Genomic DNA, 16,512 nt, shown 5'->3' with positions numbered 1-16,512 from the left:
GATCGCGACGGTATCCGGACTGGGTTTGTGGTGGTGGATCGGGCGGGAACCAAAGCGCGCCTTGGTCACCATCAACGCTAATCCCAATCGGGACTTGCAGTGACAGCCCATCGACGTAAGAGATACATAATAACCAGGTCGCCTTTGGTGATGACGTCTTTGAGCAGCTTGACCAGCTATAAAGATTCTCGATGCCAGCATCATGGAGGTAGCCTTTTGGCAATTTGAACATTGGCAACCACATCAGTCTATTTGACCACTACAGTCTAAATCATCTACTTCTGACCTCTATATCATCCGACCCTCAATCCCATCAACTTGAATACCCTACAATCCACCATGTCTTTCCTCGCCCGCATTGCTCCCGCTGCTCGCACAGCTTCGCTGTCTCTCCGACCTACCACTACCCCCGCTCTCTCCGTCGGTGCCACCCGCTCGATCTCCGCCACTGCCCGTCGAGACAAGGGACCTATCGATGCCACCAAGGAGACCCTGAAGAAGGCTGACCGCAAGGTTTCGGATGCCGCTGTGAAGGGCATTGAAGTTGGAGGTATGTACACTAACAGAACCCATGGTTTGGGATTCCGACTCATCATGATGTGCAGAAAACGCCGCCGAGAAGGTCAAGGGCACCGTTAGCAGCACCGCCTCTGAGGCCAAGGCCAAGACCGACGAACTGTCTGGTGAAGCATCCCAAGTGGCCGGCCAGGGCAAGGGCAAGGCTGAAGAGACACTCGGTACTGCTAAGGGCAAGGCACAGGAAGCTGCTGGAGAGGTCAAGGGCAAAGCACAGGAAGCCGCCGGAGAGGTCAAAGGCAAGGCCAAGGAAACTGCTGGACGGTTTTAGACAAGGCCCCAGATGGAAACACTTAACATACGCTTGACGACCTGCATGATATGATCCAATACGAGGATCAGTAAATTTGTACTATTATAGTTTTAGTTAATGCATTGGAATGAACGATCCATAAGCAAAGAGTGGGGTGTTTTTCTCGCCGATGAGATTAGATTCGTCAGGCTTGCTTAGTGTTTAGTAGAACGGGCGGGCAGATTACGTGCGCCACCCGAACGAAATCTGGGGTTTAGAAGGTTATTTTCTACTCGCATTCCATGGGTCCGGAAAAAGAACAGTATAGCCTCGAGATAAAACTATCTAATAAACAAAAGTAGTAGAATCAGTCTAGCATGTATTTTCTTCGTCATTGTCGACGGCAACGGAAACCGTTGGTGCCCGGGTGTGCCTGCGTCATGCGGACCCATGCGTCTGTCTCCCTCCATTTTGTTCCCCAATGAACCGAGGCTTTTTCTGGGTCTCGTCGGAGGTTCAATACCCTTTTCGGCTCTCCTCAATTTATGCCACTTTTGCCCCCTTGTCTTTTTATTTCTTTCCCCCGTCTACATTCTTCTCTCGTTCGACTTTCTTATTCCCATCGGGGATAGGTCTTTCCGTTATTTGCTTTTTTTCCCCCGGGGGAGTTGGTCTTCATTCTTTGATATTTCTTTTGCGTTCTCTATCTCGCAAGTCACAGTTTTGCCATCATGAGCAAACTAGACAACCCCCTCGGTCTGTTGGCGGCAATCCTCGTGCGAGTTCCCCTCATTTTCAAAACCATTCTCCTACATGCCATTCGTCTGTCGCCAGTTACGGGGAAACAAGACCTGCGCACCGAGTTGACTGTCGCCATCATTCGCTCATTTCTCGTTTTCAGCTCGCCCGTCGGCAAGCAGCAAAGGGATAGCATGCGCGACCCCGGTATTAAGGGTCCCATGTGGGTGTCCAAGGTGACATTCCCCAAGCCAGAAGAGGATGTCCAGGATGCGGTTATTAAAGCCATTGAAGACCTGAAGAAAGGTGACGAAACTTACAATATCCCCGGAGTAATCCCGCTTGAGGCAGAGTGGACGGGGTATCGGAGCGGCGTGCACAAGAATGCGCCGCAGCCGGATATTTCGGAAGAAGCCAAGTATGAGGAGCTGAAGAAGGAGGCGAAGGAGGATATGGTGATTTTATATTTCCATGGAGGAGCGTATTTGTAAGATGCCCTCAATGCTGCTTTGGAGTTTTCTCTTGAATACTGACGTTGTGGATGTGAAGCCTTTGCGACCCGTGCACCCATCGTCCGCTCGTCGCTCAGCTGTCGAAACGAGCCAGTGCCCGTGTTCTATCGGTGCGCTACCGTCTTGCGCCTCAGAATCCGTTCCCTGCTGCTCTCGTTGATGCCCTTACTGCATACCTTGCGCTCGTCTCCCCGCCTCCAGGCTCTCTCCACGAGCCCGTCGCGCCGAACAAGATCATCGTCTCCGGTGATTCAGCCGGAGGAAACCTTTGTCTCGTTTTGCTCCAAACGCTCCTCACACTCCGTCGCGTCTGCCCTACTGTCCGCTTCCATGGACGTGATGTCCCTATCGAACTTCCCGCCGGTTTAGCTATCAGTTCCCCTTGGTGCGATATTACTCGCTCTATGCCCTCCGTCCACCACAACTCGGTCTACGACTTCCTGAGTCCTCCCACCCAGGATCCTGAAACAGCCTACCGCCCACTTGCTGTGCCTGAAGACGATGTCTGGCCTGTCAAGCCACCTCGCGTGGACCTCTACACCAACGCTAGCGCCCTTTTGCACCCGCTCGTCAGCCCGGTGGCCGGCCGCGATGAGATTTGGAAAGGCGCACCGCCGGTGTTCATCTCCATGGGCGAGGAAGGTCTTACGGATGAGGGACTCGTTGTCGCCCGCAAAATGCACCGGGCTGGCGTCCCTGCGATTGTCGAGCAATTCGAAGGTATGCCGCATGTTTTCGCACAGGTCTTCCTGGGCACGCCTTCGTCTCGTCGCTTCTTGGACGACACGGCGCAGTTCTGTCGTGATGTCATGGCTGGCAAGATTACTGCCGATACCCCTACTCCGGCGAAGATTACCTTCATTGGTTACAAGTTGCAGTCGGTTCGTGAGATTCCACTTGAAACCGCTGTTCCGTTGACGGATGAAGAGGTGGATGCGGTTTTGGAGAAAGGTAAGCAGTGGCGGTTGGAGGGGGAGAGGCTACTGGAACAGGAGTGGGTAGAGAAGGCAAAACTTTAAATTCTTTTGAATGGGCTATATCATTATGAACTTGGCGTTTGAGGATTGATTGGCTATACCCTGCTTATTTATAGATTTGCTTTACACATGTGCTTTTTAGACAGATGTACAGGAATACGGTGGTATATAGAATACTTTTTTTCAGCCCGTATTACTCCCAACTAAATTTGAAGCACACCATCAGAGGCCATCCCAGATTTAGTCCACTATAAAAGGCGTAATGATTTAGATGGTTCCACAATCAAATGTCCCTTTTCTCTGTTTCTTCGCGGTAATCAAACCCCCAATTTGACACACCTTTTTGGAAGACCTAATCAGTACCGATCACTCCCCTTGGTGGTACAATTCTTGAGAATCCTCTTAATTTACACCAGCATCAAAAAGCCCACTAGATTAGAGATACAACACCGGCATCCAAACAATTTCCCATGGCTGCTTCATTTCTTGAAGACAGACATCTTAATTGTCCAATCAGCTTCCCTAAGTATCTCAGCTAAGATTTTATCATCTGGATATGATTGTTAGACGAGTATAGATCTAATATAAATTTCAGTGCGGTGTAAATGACTTCGTCTTTAGCCCAGACATCGCGGTCAGTATCAACCAGAAACCTCTGCTAGATGGATCTGCTCAACTTAGATGATTCTTGGGCGTTCGATGCCGCATTCGACTTGTAGAGCTTTGAACCCTTCAAAAAGACAACTAGTTATTGATAGCCACATCTCCCTTTTTTTCCATAAGCTCGGGAGTTATTATAAGTATTTGACCGTCTGTGGGACAGTTTGTAATAGCGGTAGACTGCCCTGCGGAGAAGAGACCAGCGGCATTCGGACGCCAGGTTTTTGACAGATAAGATAGGTCCTGGCATTTAGGCAATGACTGACTAGTGCATAAACTCAAGGGTCACAGATCATGTCTGTTTCTATAAAACTACATCCATGTGAGCAAGGGTAGTTGGATAAGAAAAAAAAGAACAGTTAGACATGAAGGGCCGCCTTTACAATCAAAATAATAGAGATAATGACCTTGGCCAGATGGACGAGATGAAGGGGATTTTCGGTGTCCCAAGGCTCAAATGTCTCCAGGGCTAGAAACTTATTGGTGTCAGCTCCATTCTTGTAGTACTCAAATAGCTTTTGGTGGAACCTCGCAAAGGTGAGAAAGTATTTTTGCACACAAGCTTCAGCCCTATGGCTCCTTTTGCACTTGCTGCGTATCTTTGTCTGGACTGCCTCTTCGCACTTTGATCCCCGGCAACACGGTGATATATTGTATCCTATCTATTATCGACTGATGGCGTGGGTTATGAACAGACAACCTGCTTCGGAGTTATTATCTTCGACATAATAACGCAAACGAGTATCGATATGATTATGGTGCGCACACTTCTGTCTTATGTAAATGAAAAAGAGATTGCCGAGTTCGTCGGACAACAACCCCCAAGATACAAAATATCTGGCCTCCGATATCTGAAGATGTGCCCAAGCCACGTCCGTGGCATAGTAAGTGATGGAAGCGGTGTATTTTCAGACGCATATTCCTCAGGAAGTCGTAGATAGTCTCGTCTCAACCGGCCCTTCTTCACGTCCTCCGGGGTTGGGAAAAATAATCTCTGGAGCGCATCAATCTTTCGGGGCATCGGTACCTGTAGAATCCTTGACCAATCATCACTTGACACCAGTCGGTGATTGTTACCGAAGATCAACATTGTCCATTTGAAGAATTCGGTGATCTTCATACTCCAAACCTTCTAGCTTAAGTTAGAATTTTCTTCATCTTAGTACTATAGGACGGTATCCATCCTGCTGTAGGATTTGGTGGGTCGGTAGTATCTCATATTTGCCCTATTGATAGTAGAACTGTTCATTTTGTTCGATAAGGTAGAGAAAGCAAGGGAACCAGTGCTTTTGAGCATGCCTTGCTTATATGCATCTTAGCACAATGATTAAAACTAGGTCCTTTCTTTTTCCTCCGTGGTACTCGCAATCCATGCCACGATCTCTAGCAGCATCTGTCGGACAGTCTGCTCTCATTGCTTCATGAAGACGAATGGCTTCACCTCGAATATGGCGAAAACATCGTTAGTTCCTCTCATAGCAAGGCAGCCATCTGGCATGATAGATGAGAACAGAGCTCTGGTTTCAATCCACCTGAGACGTTCTGAGAAGGATTTTTCTGTGCTGTGCTATGTTTAATCCATTTAGTGGTGTAACGATGGATGGGTTCTGGAATTTGCATAGCATGTGTTTTCATAAATCTCATGGAATGTAGTTGTGAATGTGGACATGGTAGTTATTTCTCCACCAACTAGCAGAAGTAACAATGTTGGCAGCACTAGATGTATTGGTGATGATACTGCTCATTAGATGTGCCTTTTCAGACTGGCTGGTGAATCCATTAAAACGGAATACCCTAAAACTGAGGGTGTGCTTTCGATCTCTGTAAGCTGTCCGAGGGAACGAAACGAGAAGACCAAGAATTGTCCACAAGAAACTTGGTCTGTCTATGTGTCATCCTGCACCCATCTCAGCTACAGAAGCCTGAACAGCAAAGCCCCGATGTTGTTTGTTCTTACAGCTAGATTGGAACGAACTCTGCTGGTTATTAAGGGTTGAGTCTTATCAACATGTCCTTCCTTCTTCCCGATGCTGATAAAAGGCGATGACAGGAAAGATAGCCGGTCGTGCACTTGTTTGACACTTTGACCAATAGGCTCATTAGCGTAAAGTTCAGAGGCAACTTTTGCCAACTATGGGGCGGCCGAAATCCTACTTGCAAGGATATCATACAATCTCTCGGTCACCCCAGCTCATCGACAGTGGAGTGAGACAGAACGGACAATATAGAACGGATCGTATGTTGCGTAAGGACAGTTATTGTCTCATTTATAGCTCCTTCTATGATGTTGAAGACGTAGATATCTGTATTTAACCAGCCCGTCATAAAGCCAGCATATTTTACCAGTTAGCCATGGTGGAGGCATTTGTCAGAGCTGAACCCCTATATGGAGTATCGCAGCCCTATAATGAGGGAAAATCGTCCTATCCCATGTTTAACCCAAGTAAGCCCCTGCTCGCATTCAATTCGAGCGTAAACGTTTAATTCCCAGTCTGTCTTGAAAGTAAGAACTTCTAACAACCAGCCAAGATATCAGTGAGCCAGGCGTGGCCCTCTTCCTTGATTCCCGAGACGGTTGTATATTGTGCCCGCTTGCGCTTGCGCTTTCCCTTGTCCGGTCCCAGGCCTGTATCCAACATTACTTCGTCGACCGGGAGGTATCTGATCTAACTTCTCCTGAAAGTGAAAGCGTAAAGCGTCTATAAGTGCGGAGCGTCCAACGCAGTCAGAATGCCTTAGCTCCCACTGATTAGTGTAAGATACGCTTTTTCGGTCTGTATCGGTTACCCGGGAAAGCACAACCCCCCATGGAGCTGGAGGAGGGTGAGTCGATGTAACGAGACTTCTAAGCATGGTTAACGGCGATCCATATTGCGCTTTCGACGCTTTTATATACCGAGAAATACCACGTGGCGGTTTTCGTCAATACCTCAGAGAGTTTCTAATAGCAGGTTTGTGTTTGTATAATGAGTTAGGGTTGAATTGTGCTATAGCTCTGAAGGGTGGGCTTTTGGTTGGCTATAGCAGTAGTTTTAAAGTATATTGTGGGGTATTGGCTAACCAGATGTCTTCGGTATCTAATTGAATCTATGAAAAATTACCAAATGTGTCTTTGATGTATCTTAATCTGAGGTAATTTGACCTCTTCGTGTCATGGAGAGGTATTCTGGTTGAGTAGAAGGGGGTGGTTGGATAGGATTGGGAGGAAGAAGATGGAGGAAGTTGAAAGGGCTTTTTATATCAAGGACCCGTCTATCACTTGTATGATATGTGAATTATGATATCTGCTCTATCACTCCTTCTATTCCCCAATCTCCGGCAGAATTCACATCAGTACCATGAAGAATATACTGCAAATGCAAGGAGGCAATAAATGCCGCATTTAGCAATGCACTAACTGCGAAGAGCTAGCCGCGGCTCCTTGCAGATCGCGATAACCTTAGATAAGAGTGGGTTTAGTGGTTTACACATAGATTAGTGGTAGTAGAAGATGAACCAATATATTTGTTGCTTATAATCAATACTCCATTAGCCACCTAGGTATGTTTCCCGTCCGCCGTTTGTAGTAACGCCAGTAACATCCCAAACGCCCTGACCACTCCGAAGACAAACCAAACTCCTAAATATATTCATCATCATCCATAGATCCATCGTCATCCCACGAGGATGCTCGGCCAGACATATCCTCAACTTCCACCTTTAACTCAGGAACTGGTTGTGGAACAATCGGATGTCCCTTTCCAGGCCACAACTTCGGCGGGGAGAAGAAGCCTCGAGACGTAGCTTCGGCCGTTGGGATATTGATCGTACGACCATGTATGCGGATCTCGCCGGTCAAATTGACCGGAATAGGCTCTTCTTCCACGTACCCGTCCCAGAAGCCCAGCATCTGTGCAATAAGCCTAGACAAGGCAATAGCAAGAGTCCAAAGAGGGGTGAATATCGAAGACAAGTGAAGCCAGCGCCAGAGCATTGTCGGTATCACGTACGGGAAACGGGGAGCATCCGGGAGGAGGCAATTTCCCTGGCAGGTTTCTGAGATCGAAGGGTGGCAATAAAAATCGCACATGGTCGATTCAGAGTAGAACCACAAGAGCAGGATCAGAGAGCACCATCCTAGACGCGTAAGATGTATGCGTCCGGAAACAGGGCTTCGTCTCCATAGCCGTGGAAGGATTACCAACGCGTAAACACGACTATCACTCTCCCCGTTACAATTTTCGCAGATGTGATGCTTGCTTCGTTTGCCTTTCGGGGGAGACGGGATTGCGGCAAGCGTGTCCGCATCTCGGGATACTTGGACCTCCAAACCGTCCAACCCTGTTTTGACCTTTTGAATGTTGTCCGCTAGCGACTTCAACTTCTCATTTAGCCGGTCCAGGTCCACCGTTTCTTTATCCCCGGAACTAGCAAGTTCCAGCTTCTTCAGTATTTCTTTCTCGTATGCAGCATCGTCCTCGTCCTCGGTCTTTAGCTCACCAGGCTGCCCGTCGATGATGTCCTGAAGTGATTCAATCGTATCGTCACCGACATCTAGTAATTCTTTGTGGTCCTTGTAATCCTTCAACACTGTCTCGAGAGCACTCTTTGGCAGATCCGGTTTGACCAGCGGTGCTCTGTCCTTGGACTTCGCCTTTCCACTCGACTTCCCCGACTGATCCTGCTCAGCTTTCTTCTCGGGTTTCTCCTGAGCCGGTTTTTCCACATTTTCCCGCTCCTTCTTCTTTTCTCTCTCCTTTTCCAACCGTTCCTTTTCTTCCCTCTGCTGCTCCTCCTTTTGTCTCTCCTCTTTCAGTCTCTGTTCCCTATCTTGTTGCTCCTTCCGTTTCTTCTCTTCCTGCTCCTCTCTCTCTCTTTCCTCCCTTAAGCGTCTTTCTTCGAATTCGTGTGATTGTGAAGCTTGTCGAGTATGCGAAGGCACCAACGACGACTCGAACCTTTCATTCCTCGGAGGTGATGGTGCTATATCCCGAGAGAGATGCTCCGGGAGCTCGTTGACCCGTTCCACCCGTTCAGTTACCGGAGTATCGATCCATGCCCCCGTCACCACAGGCGTCTTGTCGTAGATGCGTCGCTCGGGATATTTCTGAGCCTCCGGGGTTTTCAATTCGTTCCGTTGGCCTGGAGATTCTGTTCTCGATAGTTTCCGAAGTAAATCCTGCGAGTCTCTCTTCGTTGGGCTTCGCTTCGTGAATGTTGAGTTCTTGTAGACCACAATAGGCGTATTTGGTATTGGATCACCATCAGTCAACTTGTCCGCTTTTTGTTCGGAGAGCTTGTTCTGCGCATCGGATAATGGGATCCTGTTGTATCTGTTTGACGGACGTCCGGCTGGCGTGGTGCTCTCGACATTGGTCGGTTCCGTATGGTTGATGTGCGAGTCTCTGTCAAACTTGAGCCTTGAGGGTGATGTCTCCTTCGCCCTCACCGCAGGGTTTTCTGGAAGCTCTGTGCGCCGTGTCATTTTCCTCAACCAGTCACGGCGATGAGCTGCCCGGCTTCCCCAATTTGATGGGAGGTTTAGAGAGGGTCTCAATCCATCGTTTTCTTCCTCTTCCAAATATTGTTGTTCTTCCTCTTCCTCGCGCCGTTGCAGGTTCTCCGATGTGAGAGGGTTTGGCGTCCCTGCGTTGCTCAGCACAGGAGACCGGCTGGATGTGGCCCGTCTCAACCGCTTTTCGTCTTCGACATGGTCGACTAATTTTCGGCGGAGGCCGTCATCCGAAATCTCATTCAAAAAATCCGCATCAGCTGCCGCAAACAGATCGTCTCCCCTCAGTCTCGATGCTGACGATGAGCGTCTGCTGCGACTGTCACGCAACGAAATGTTGAAGTCTTCGTCGTCGGGGTCGAGGTCAGCCAGGCTCCCCGCATCATCGATTTGCCGATATGCCTCCGCTAACTCATTCGGTGGGTTGGACTCGGGGGACGTAAAGTTGAAACTCTGTCTTCTGTTCCGATTTGGCGTGCCGTGGGTGTATGCGGCGGCTTCGTGATCCGACATATTGTGTAGACGCGAAGTGTAATTGAAAGCGGCACGGATTGATCCAGTTTGGCTGAAGTTCCGCCGGTGCTGTCGGCTATTGTAGTCTTGGTAGGTATTGGGTACTAATGACGCGTCAAAATTATCCGTGAGACGAGTATGGCGAGCTCGTCCAAAGGGGGAGAGTTGCTGGTCCTGGGGGTATTCGCGGTTGCGACGCGCCAACGCCCCTCGGTCGCTCCTGCGCTCGGGGGTAGCAGGCATGATGAGAGACAGGCTCGGCCAATCCGCTCCTTGCGACTAACACAAAGAAGCCAGGGGCAGATGGTGGGCAAGGAATGCAGTGAATGAGGAGCTCGCAAGATCAACGCTCCCCAGCAACAGAGCAACAAGCGCAACGACGAGCTCCGCCCGCGGTACTGCTGCGTTGCCCGATCGGGTTAGCCGGATACTGGCGTCATTCCAGTAATTCTTCCACTTTGGCTTCAACTTCTTCCGATTCAGCTTATAAACTAGCTTTATATACCCGTCCATTCAAGTGGCGATGTCTTAGCATCTAACTTCTAAATTATTTCTTATGCTAATATTCATTCTACAAGATCCAGAGGAATACCAGGCGTTGTCGGCGCTTTATGAATGGGTGCCAGATGGCGAATTGTATTTCAATCTGTTTATAATCCACGTAGTGTCATAGCAATAAAGAGGCTAGGAATATGCACATCTAATCCTGGGCTTAACAATATTTCGCTTGGTATAACTCAAAATAGCCGAATGCATGAACGAAAAGAGCAACTTCATACGAGTATAAGGAGCGAATGAGACATAAGGCAAATTATTCATATATCCGGGTATCATTCAGGCAGCCGTGGCCTGATCCATCTGTTGAGACTAATATGTGTCAACCAATTCAACCATTGAGTCCTTTGAATCATGTATCGTGATAGTTGCCTAATATTCCTATTGCAGGGCATGCCGGATACCCTATGCTCAGCGACCACTCCCACCACTCTCCAGAAGATAATCAACGGACCAGAGTCTCTCCCAGGGGCGGTATCTGGGAGTCGAGCGGCGGGCCGAGTGCATAGATGAAGCGTCGAGGTTATCAACACGCGGAGATGAAGGTGACACTCTACCCTCGGAGATTGCACGTTGGTGGCCCTTGTAAATTCGTTCCGTGCCCTATTGACGGTCCGTCAGCTCCGTTCAGGAGAGAAAGAAAATTCGGGCCGCGGTTTTCACGGGCCCTGAGGGTTGCGGCGAACCTCATCGGGTTTCGGGGCTGCCTCCCGTGAGTGTAAGCTGGCAGCAGTGTCTTGTTCAGCTAGTCTTGCTAGGTCTGTTGTTGATTCGTTGCCGCGTTGTGAAGGAGTTGAGGAATGCCCTTTCTTAGAATTGGAACTATTTCGTCGGCTGTCTAGGCTCTTGGTCAACGTTTTGGCAATGTTCCCACCAACTGACGTGCGTTTCATGCGAATGCTGCCTTTGGCGTCTACGTGTGCTGGTGCAACGGTGCTCTTTCCTAGGCCCGGAGTCGCTGGGGCGCCTGGTTTTTCTTCCGTAGCGTCTAAAAGATACCAGCGGAGACCATCAGACAGCTCGAACGGGTTTTCATCATCGAGTGAGGTGCCATCGCTGACTTCGCCAATGGAACGGCGGTCAGGATTGGCACCGTTCATCGACTTCGAGAGATCGACAACGCGTTCTTCGATCTTGGTAATTCGGGCAAGCAGCCAGTCCCGGGTTTGGAGTTTGTGTGCATCTTGCTCGCGTAGGAAATAGTGCGGTGCGCCAACGTTGAATGCAGCCCATGACCGGATGGCTTGGTTGCGGGTGGGCAAGAATAGTGCAAGATCCCCTTCCTTGAAGGACCGATAGGCGATTTTATCATGGGCTTCGCTTTGAACCCGATGATACTTGTCTCGGTATCCACGGGCTTCTTTCTGCCACTTGCGAGCAAGAACTTCAATATCCTTCACACGCTTGACAACCGCGTCGCCGAAGATGTCCACATCGAATTGATATAAGGACTCCACAAAAGCCATGAACTTGTCTGTTTCTTCTTCCTTGCTATCGGCATGCATCCAATCGAGGAGGCTTGCATCCGGTCGCACAGACACCACTCCCGACTGGCTAAGACTGTCACCGGTGCTAGAGAGTGCATTGACCTTGGATGACCTCTGGACGACTATGTCACCCTCTTGACGAACGATAGTAAATCCTAGTTGTTCCAGCATGTGCTCCAGCTTCTCCACTTGTGCGAAAAGCTGCTTTGATAACTCCTGGAACCTGACTCCGCAAGTCTCGAACCGTACAGTAGCTTGCTGCTCCGCCTCGGACATTGCTTCAACCTTCTTCTTCCAGGTAGTAACTTCTTCCTCAGATTGACGAGCCAATGTCTCAACCTCAGCTAGCCTCTGGGCCAGATTGGTTAACTTCCGTTCTTCTTCAGTAACACGCTCCCGCAGAGCATCGGATCCGGTCTCACCCGCAGCAAACTGGGACTGTAAAGCGATGAGTTTTGATCGCTCATCCTCCAACTCTGAGGTCACAATGCTCAGCTTTGATTTTCCTTCAGTCACTTCGTTGTGAGCTCGGGAAAGTTCTGTCTCTCGTGAGGCCACAGTCTTTCTCAAATCCTCCATTTCAGACTCTATCTGACTCAGACGTTCTTCGAGCACCTTGCTTTCCGCTGAAGCTTTTGCAGCACTCTCCTCCGCATTCTTGGCATGAATTGTCAGCCCCTCGGAGAGAACCTCAATTGCTTTGATGATATTCGGGAACTCGGTGGGAACAGAGCCACCGGGAGACAGGTTAAGAAAAGCGACCTGCAAAGCGTGTTTGTTATCGTTTTCTTTCCTTTCATTCTCGGCCACCTGGTTTTCCAGCTCTTCAATACGGGCCCGGAGGGTTTCTCCTGCGCCCTTCTCTAATTGCAACTGTCCAATCGTTTCATTTGCTTTCCTCATTTCTTCTTCAGCTCGGGCATGGACATCTTGTAATTCCATTTCAAGATGATGTATGCGCTCATCAGCGTCCTGTTTCTCGTGTTCGCGACTGTCGAGATTTCTGTCCACTTCTTCTTCTAGCTCCTCAGTCCGGATCCGAAGCCTCTTTAATTCCCCCTCCAGAAATCTGCGCTCGTCATCGAACTCACGTTGCCGCGCTTCGAGATTGCCAATGAGATCTTTCTTCGTTGACTGGGCTTCTTGTATCTTGTCAGTATTAGACTGCCGCTCGGCATGTGCCTCCTTTTGAAGTCGTTGCACCGTGTCTCGCTCAGCCGCTAACTCGGCCTCCAGGCGAGTGATGCGCTGTACGAGTGCTTTTTCCTCTGGAGCTTGATTTGCAGACATTCGCCTAGAAGAGACCGAAGATCTCCTCGAAAGTGAGTCAGGGTGAGGCGACGCCGGTGAGCTGGGAAAATCAAGTGAAAAATTGCCGCTGGAGGGTCGACTCATGTGACTTTGACGATGAAGGAGATCCTCTAACTTTCGAATACGGCTCTCAGAGCCTTTCAACCTATCTTCAAGCTTGACTTTCTCATCTTTTAGACTTCTGACCATATCGTCACTGCGCAGTAAAAGCGAACTTCGGCTCAAGTCAAAGAGACTTCCCTGTTTGAAAGCTTTTGCTCTGCGACGCTGCATCCGTGTCGGAGCATCAAGCTCTTTGAAGCGCTGCGTCAGTTCCTGAGCGTGATTTTCCATGTCAGGTTTATTTTTCAGGTCTTCGATATACGACTCAACCTCTTTCCTACTAACGGTAGGCCATTCCTGCTCCTGACCCCGTAGATTCACTTCGATGCCCGGGGTCGTGGCATCGGAGATAGAAATAAAATCCGCCATATTTTTGAGCCATTTCTTCCTTCGACGCTGCTCCTCTTCCCGGAATACAGACATTTCTTCCGCCAAAGTCAGTGAGTCGTTCTTCATTTTATCGTTGAACTCGCGACGTCGCACAGCCTCGATCAGAACCGACCCATAGATCATAGGCATATGGAAGACCGTGTAAATGACGTCAAATGCTTCGCTTTGCAGGGGAAGACAGTTGATCTGAGGTAGAGTTTCGGCGAGCCGATACTCGATAGAAGATATAAGTCGCATATGACTCGACGAAGCTTTCACTGCCGCATTATATCGTCTCACAGCTTCTTCCTGGCCAGCCTGTAATTCGTTGCTAACATCCAGTAACGACGGTAGAAGGTCCTTTGTATGGCTGAGAGCGAGCCTAGAAACGTTCGCCAATGTCTTCGAATTATTAGGCAAGGCCAGAACATGCTCGTAGTCGGATTGTATCTTATTCGAAATTGTTTCCATTTCTTGTAAAAGTCCATCCACGGGCTCAACACTTGTAGGGAAGGCTTCATCGATCAGGCGTTGGGTATCTGTAGCAATCTCACTAACATTTTTCTCAATAGTACTAACTTGGTGAGCAAAGCGCGCAAGTATCTCTGGGGCTTCCGAGCCAGCCCTCTGTACCTCCGCTGTATCCACGTAGTCTTGAAGTGTACCCATCGCTTGACCTCTGCCTTTCGTCGGTGTTGACGGACGGCCCAGGAAGGGGAAGTCCTTGCGAGCTGGAATGCTATCTAGAGTTGACAGTGCCCTCTTCCATCCATTGAGTGCTGCTTGCTGTTGACTTAAAAGCTCATTGGCGAAGGACTGGGCCTCTTGAAATTTGTGTTCTAGAGTACCGACGTGGGTTTTGAGGTTCTCGAGCGCTACACTTGCAGCTCGGTTGATGATATCAGTGCGCTCGTTGTGTTCATGTATCTGCTTTTCCGCTGACTCGCACCGCTCTGTGAGGTTCGCTGCCCATGTCCTCCTTGCTAGATAGAGATTCCTCCATGCTTGTAGGTCGTTCTGGTTTGTGAGGGTATCGGGCGGGTTATCGACGTGCAGTGGATGTGGCGGGGGTAACTCCGAGATCTGAACGCTGTTGGGATCGCTGACGTATTTCCTGTCATAGACAAAGATTTCACTCTGTTTATTGATGGATTTAGCACAAACTTCTTGCTTGAGTGTCCGACGTGACCATACCTCCGTGGCAAGCGTCTTGACGTTTTTCCCACGAGCAGTCATTAAGATCTGCCGTTGAGGCGGGATCGAAGTCTTCGGGGCCACCCATGATCGTACTGCATCCGGACTGAGAGAAAGTCGATGATATTAGCTAGTGTCCACCGGGGGTAAGAGAGGGAGATGATAGGAACGGTCGGGCCGGGCTCAAGGGGCGGTGATGGGAAAGCAGGGCGAAGGGGGCATACGAGGCAAAGGACGCTGTATCGGTAACAAAATGCTCACCGGTGTGAGCTATGTAGATGTGCAAAGACATCCCCTCCTCACAAGACGAGCAATAAAGCTCCAAAGTTGACTGGAGAGGAATGCGGGAGGGGAGATGATAAGGTAGTCATATAGTGCAAGTAAGTAAGTAGTGAGGCTGCACAGGCATCCAGGCCCAAAGAGCTCCCCCGGTCTAGGCTGCGTTTGGTCGGTTTGGTGTCTGATATCGCGCCGGAACCGCCCACCGCATCCCGGGATCCCCACCGCCCTACCGCTAAAGGTCGGGAACCAGCAATCCATGATCCATTCATGCTGGGCTTTTCCAATCACACGATCATTTCCCCGACTTGCCACCAGGTCGCGTTCTATGACATCTGAAAAGGTCCGTCCCCTGCCTCACCTGAACCCAGGTGAGGTGTCGTTGTTGGACCTCGCGACCGACGACCCTCGCGATACCGTAACCTTGTCCGACAAAGAGGCCTTGATCCTACAGCTTTATCGGCAGATCCAGGAACAGCAATTAGAGAAAGCACTACTAGAACAAGGTCGGTGTCCATGTTGCTGGAGCAACAAATTATTATCTGTATTCGATCTAGAATTGATTCTTATGCCTGATACAGACACGAATTTGCTATCTGGAGACAATGCTGAAGAGCAACTAGCCGTCGCCGAGCGTGAGCTTCTGGAAGCTAGGGCGACTTATACAGTCAGGAGGAAAGCCGTTGGCACGGTTCTTATGACTGATCCCATCCTCAAGGCTGTTCATCTGAAAGCGTCGACGCCAGCTGAACAGTAAGTTTACTAATTGTCTTCTGCATACATTTCTCCTACTCCATTACACCTTTTGCATTTACTTGCTGCTTTTCCTATTTTTGGAGCGCTTCAATTATCTTCTCCTTACTTACCAGAAACAGGGCTCTCCTACGGCTCATTAATCGTCGTGATATGCTATCTTTAGCGCATGAAAACCTGAATACTGCACACAGTGCAACTCTTCGAAGGCTTTCCAGCCTGGAGGTGGAAAATTCACAGATCCACCGGCAAAACCAAGAGCTAGTCCGTGAGCTGTTAGCTCTTACGGAAAATGATGAATCATGGAGAGAGAATTTGGAAGACGCGGAGCTCAAGGCCCAGCTAGATCAGCTAGATGCGGATCGCAGGAAAAGCAAAGCTAAATGGGAGACTATGAAAAATATCGCAAGCGGGATGGTTGTCGGTAGTGGAGTGAACTGGGCTGAAGACGAGAGGCTCACGGCTCTGGTACTTGACGAATCTGATGATTGATGTAGTGGGTTGGTATATTGCAGTTACTTGGATGGGCGTTATGAGATATACCCTTGAATCAAATTATAGTCGATATGAAAATGTTATTCTGTCTCCCTCACTCTTTGAGGGTAAATTGAGTTTGTGATTGATCATATCCTCACCTTCCCTCAATGTCGCGGAGACATGCAGGAAAGCTTAGTAATCGGCACAACACCAGGGTAAGCTGAAAATCTGAAAATCACGACTGCAATCACTTCCTCAGCCGGGGTGTTGGAAGGATAGGTAGTGC

General features: G+C 49.3%; 5 protein-coding genes across 5 annotated transcripts; 3 read left to right on the top strand and 2 right to left on the bottom strand.

Annotated features, from left to right (window-relative positions):
- Positions 1 to 339: 339 nt before the first annotated feature.
- On the top strand, positions 340 to 847 carry BO87DRAFT_310050 (uncharacterized protein; the record flags this gene model as incomplete). The annotated part of the gene is made up of 2 exons (XM_025619494.1): positions 340 to 550; positions 606 to 847. 2 exons carry the CDS (start codon positions 340 to 342, stop codon positions 845 to 847), a joined length of 453 nt encoding a protein of 150 aa, XP_025479021.1.
- Positions 848 to 1,395: 548 nt separating this feature from the next.
- On the top strand, positions 1,396 to 3,197 carry BO87DRAFT_336165 (alpha/beta hydrolase). The gene is made up of 2 exons (XM_025620516.1): positions 1,396 to 2,033; positions 2,096 to 3,197. The coding sequence occupies exons 1-2, from the start codon at positions 1,540 to 1,542 to the stop codon at positions 3,075 to 3,077; spliced, it is 1,476 nt and encodes a 491-aa protein (XP_025479020.1). The 5' UTR covers positions 1,396 to 1,539; the 3' UTR covers positions 3,078 to 3,197.
- Positions 3,198 to 7,211: 4,014 nt separating this feature from the next.
- On the bottom strand, positions 7,212 to 10,002 carry BO87DRAFT_377243 (uncharacterized protein). Its single transcript, XM_025623498.1, has one exon. It carries the CDS (start codon positions 9,940 to 9,942, stop codon positions 7,315 to 7,317), a length of 2,628 nt encoding a protein of 875 aa, XP_025479019.1. The 5' UTR covers positions 9,943 to 10,002; the 3' UTR covers positions 7,212 to 7,314.
- Positions 10,003 to 10,840: 838 nt separating this feature from the next.
- On the bottom strand, positions 10,841 to 15,138 carry atg11 (autophagy protein ATG11). The gene is made up of 2 exons (XM_025629502.1): positions 14,942 to 15,138; positions 10,841 to 14,823 (listed from the first exon to the last, which is right to left on the bottom strand). Exons 1-2 carry the CDS (start codon positions 15,007 to 15,009, stop codon positions 10,914 to 10,916), a joined length of 3,978 nt encoding a protein of 1,325 aa, XP_025479018.1. The 5' UTR covers positions 15,010 to 15,138; the 3' UTR covers positions 10,841 to 10,913.
- A 119-nt stretch (positions 15,139 to 15,257) lies between these two features.
- On the top strand, positions 15,258 to 16,241 carry BO87DRAFT_360456 (centromere protein H; the record flags this gene model as incomplete). Its single annotated transcript, XM_025621557.1, has 3 exons — positions 15,258 to 15,502; positions 15,578 to 15,749; positions 15,866 to 16,241. Exons 1-3 carry the CDS (start codon positions 15,325 to 15,327, stop codon positions 16,239 to 16,241), a joined length of 726 nt encoding a protein of 241 aa, XP_025479017.1. The 5' UTR covers positions 15,258 to 15,324.
- Positions 16,242 to 16,512: the final 271 nt, after the last annotated feature.

The sequence above is a fragment of the Aspergillus neoniger genome (genome assembly GCF_003184625.1).
Source record: "Aspergillus neoniger CBS 115656 unplaced genomic scaffold BO87scaffold_19, whole genome shotgun sequence".
NCBI lineage: Eukaryota > Fungi > Ascomycota > Eurotiomycetes > Eurotiales > Aspergillaceae > Aspergillus > Aspergillus neoniger.
Note: the sequence above shows the minus strand (reverse complement) of the source record. Positions and strands in the feature narration are given on the sequence as shown.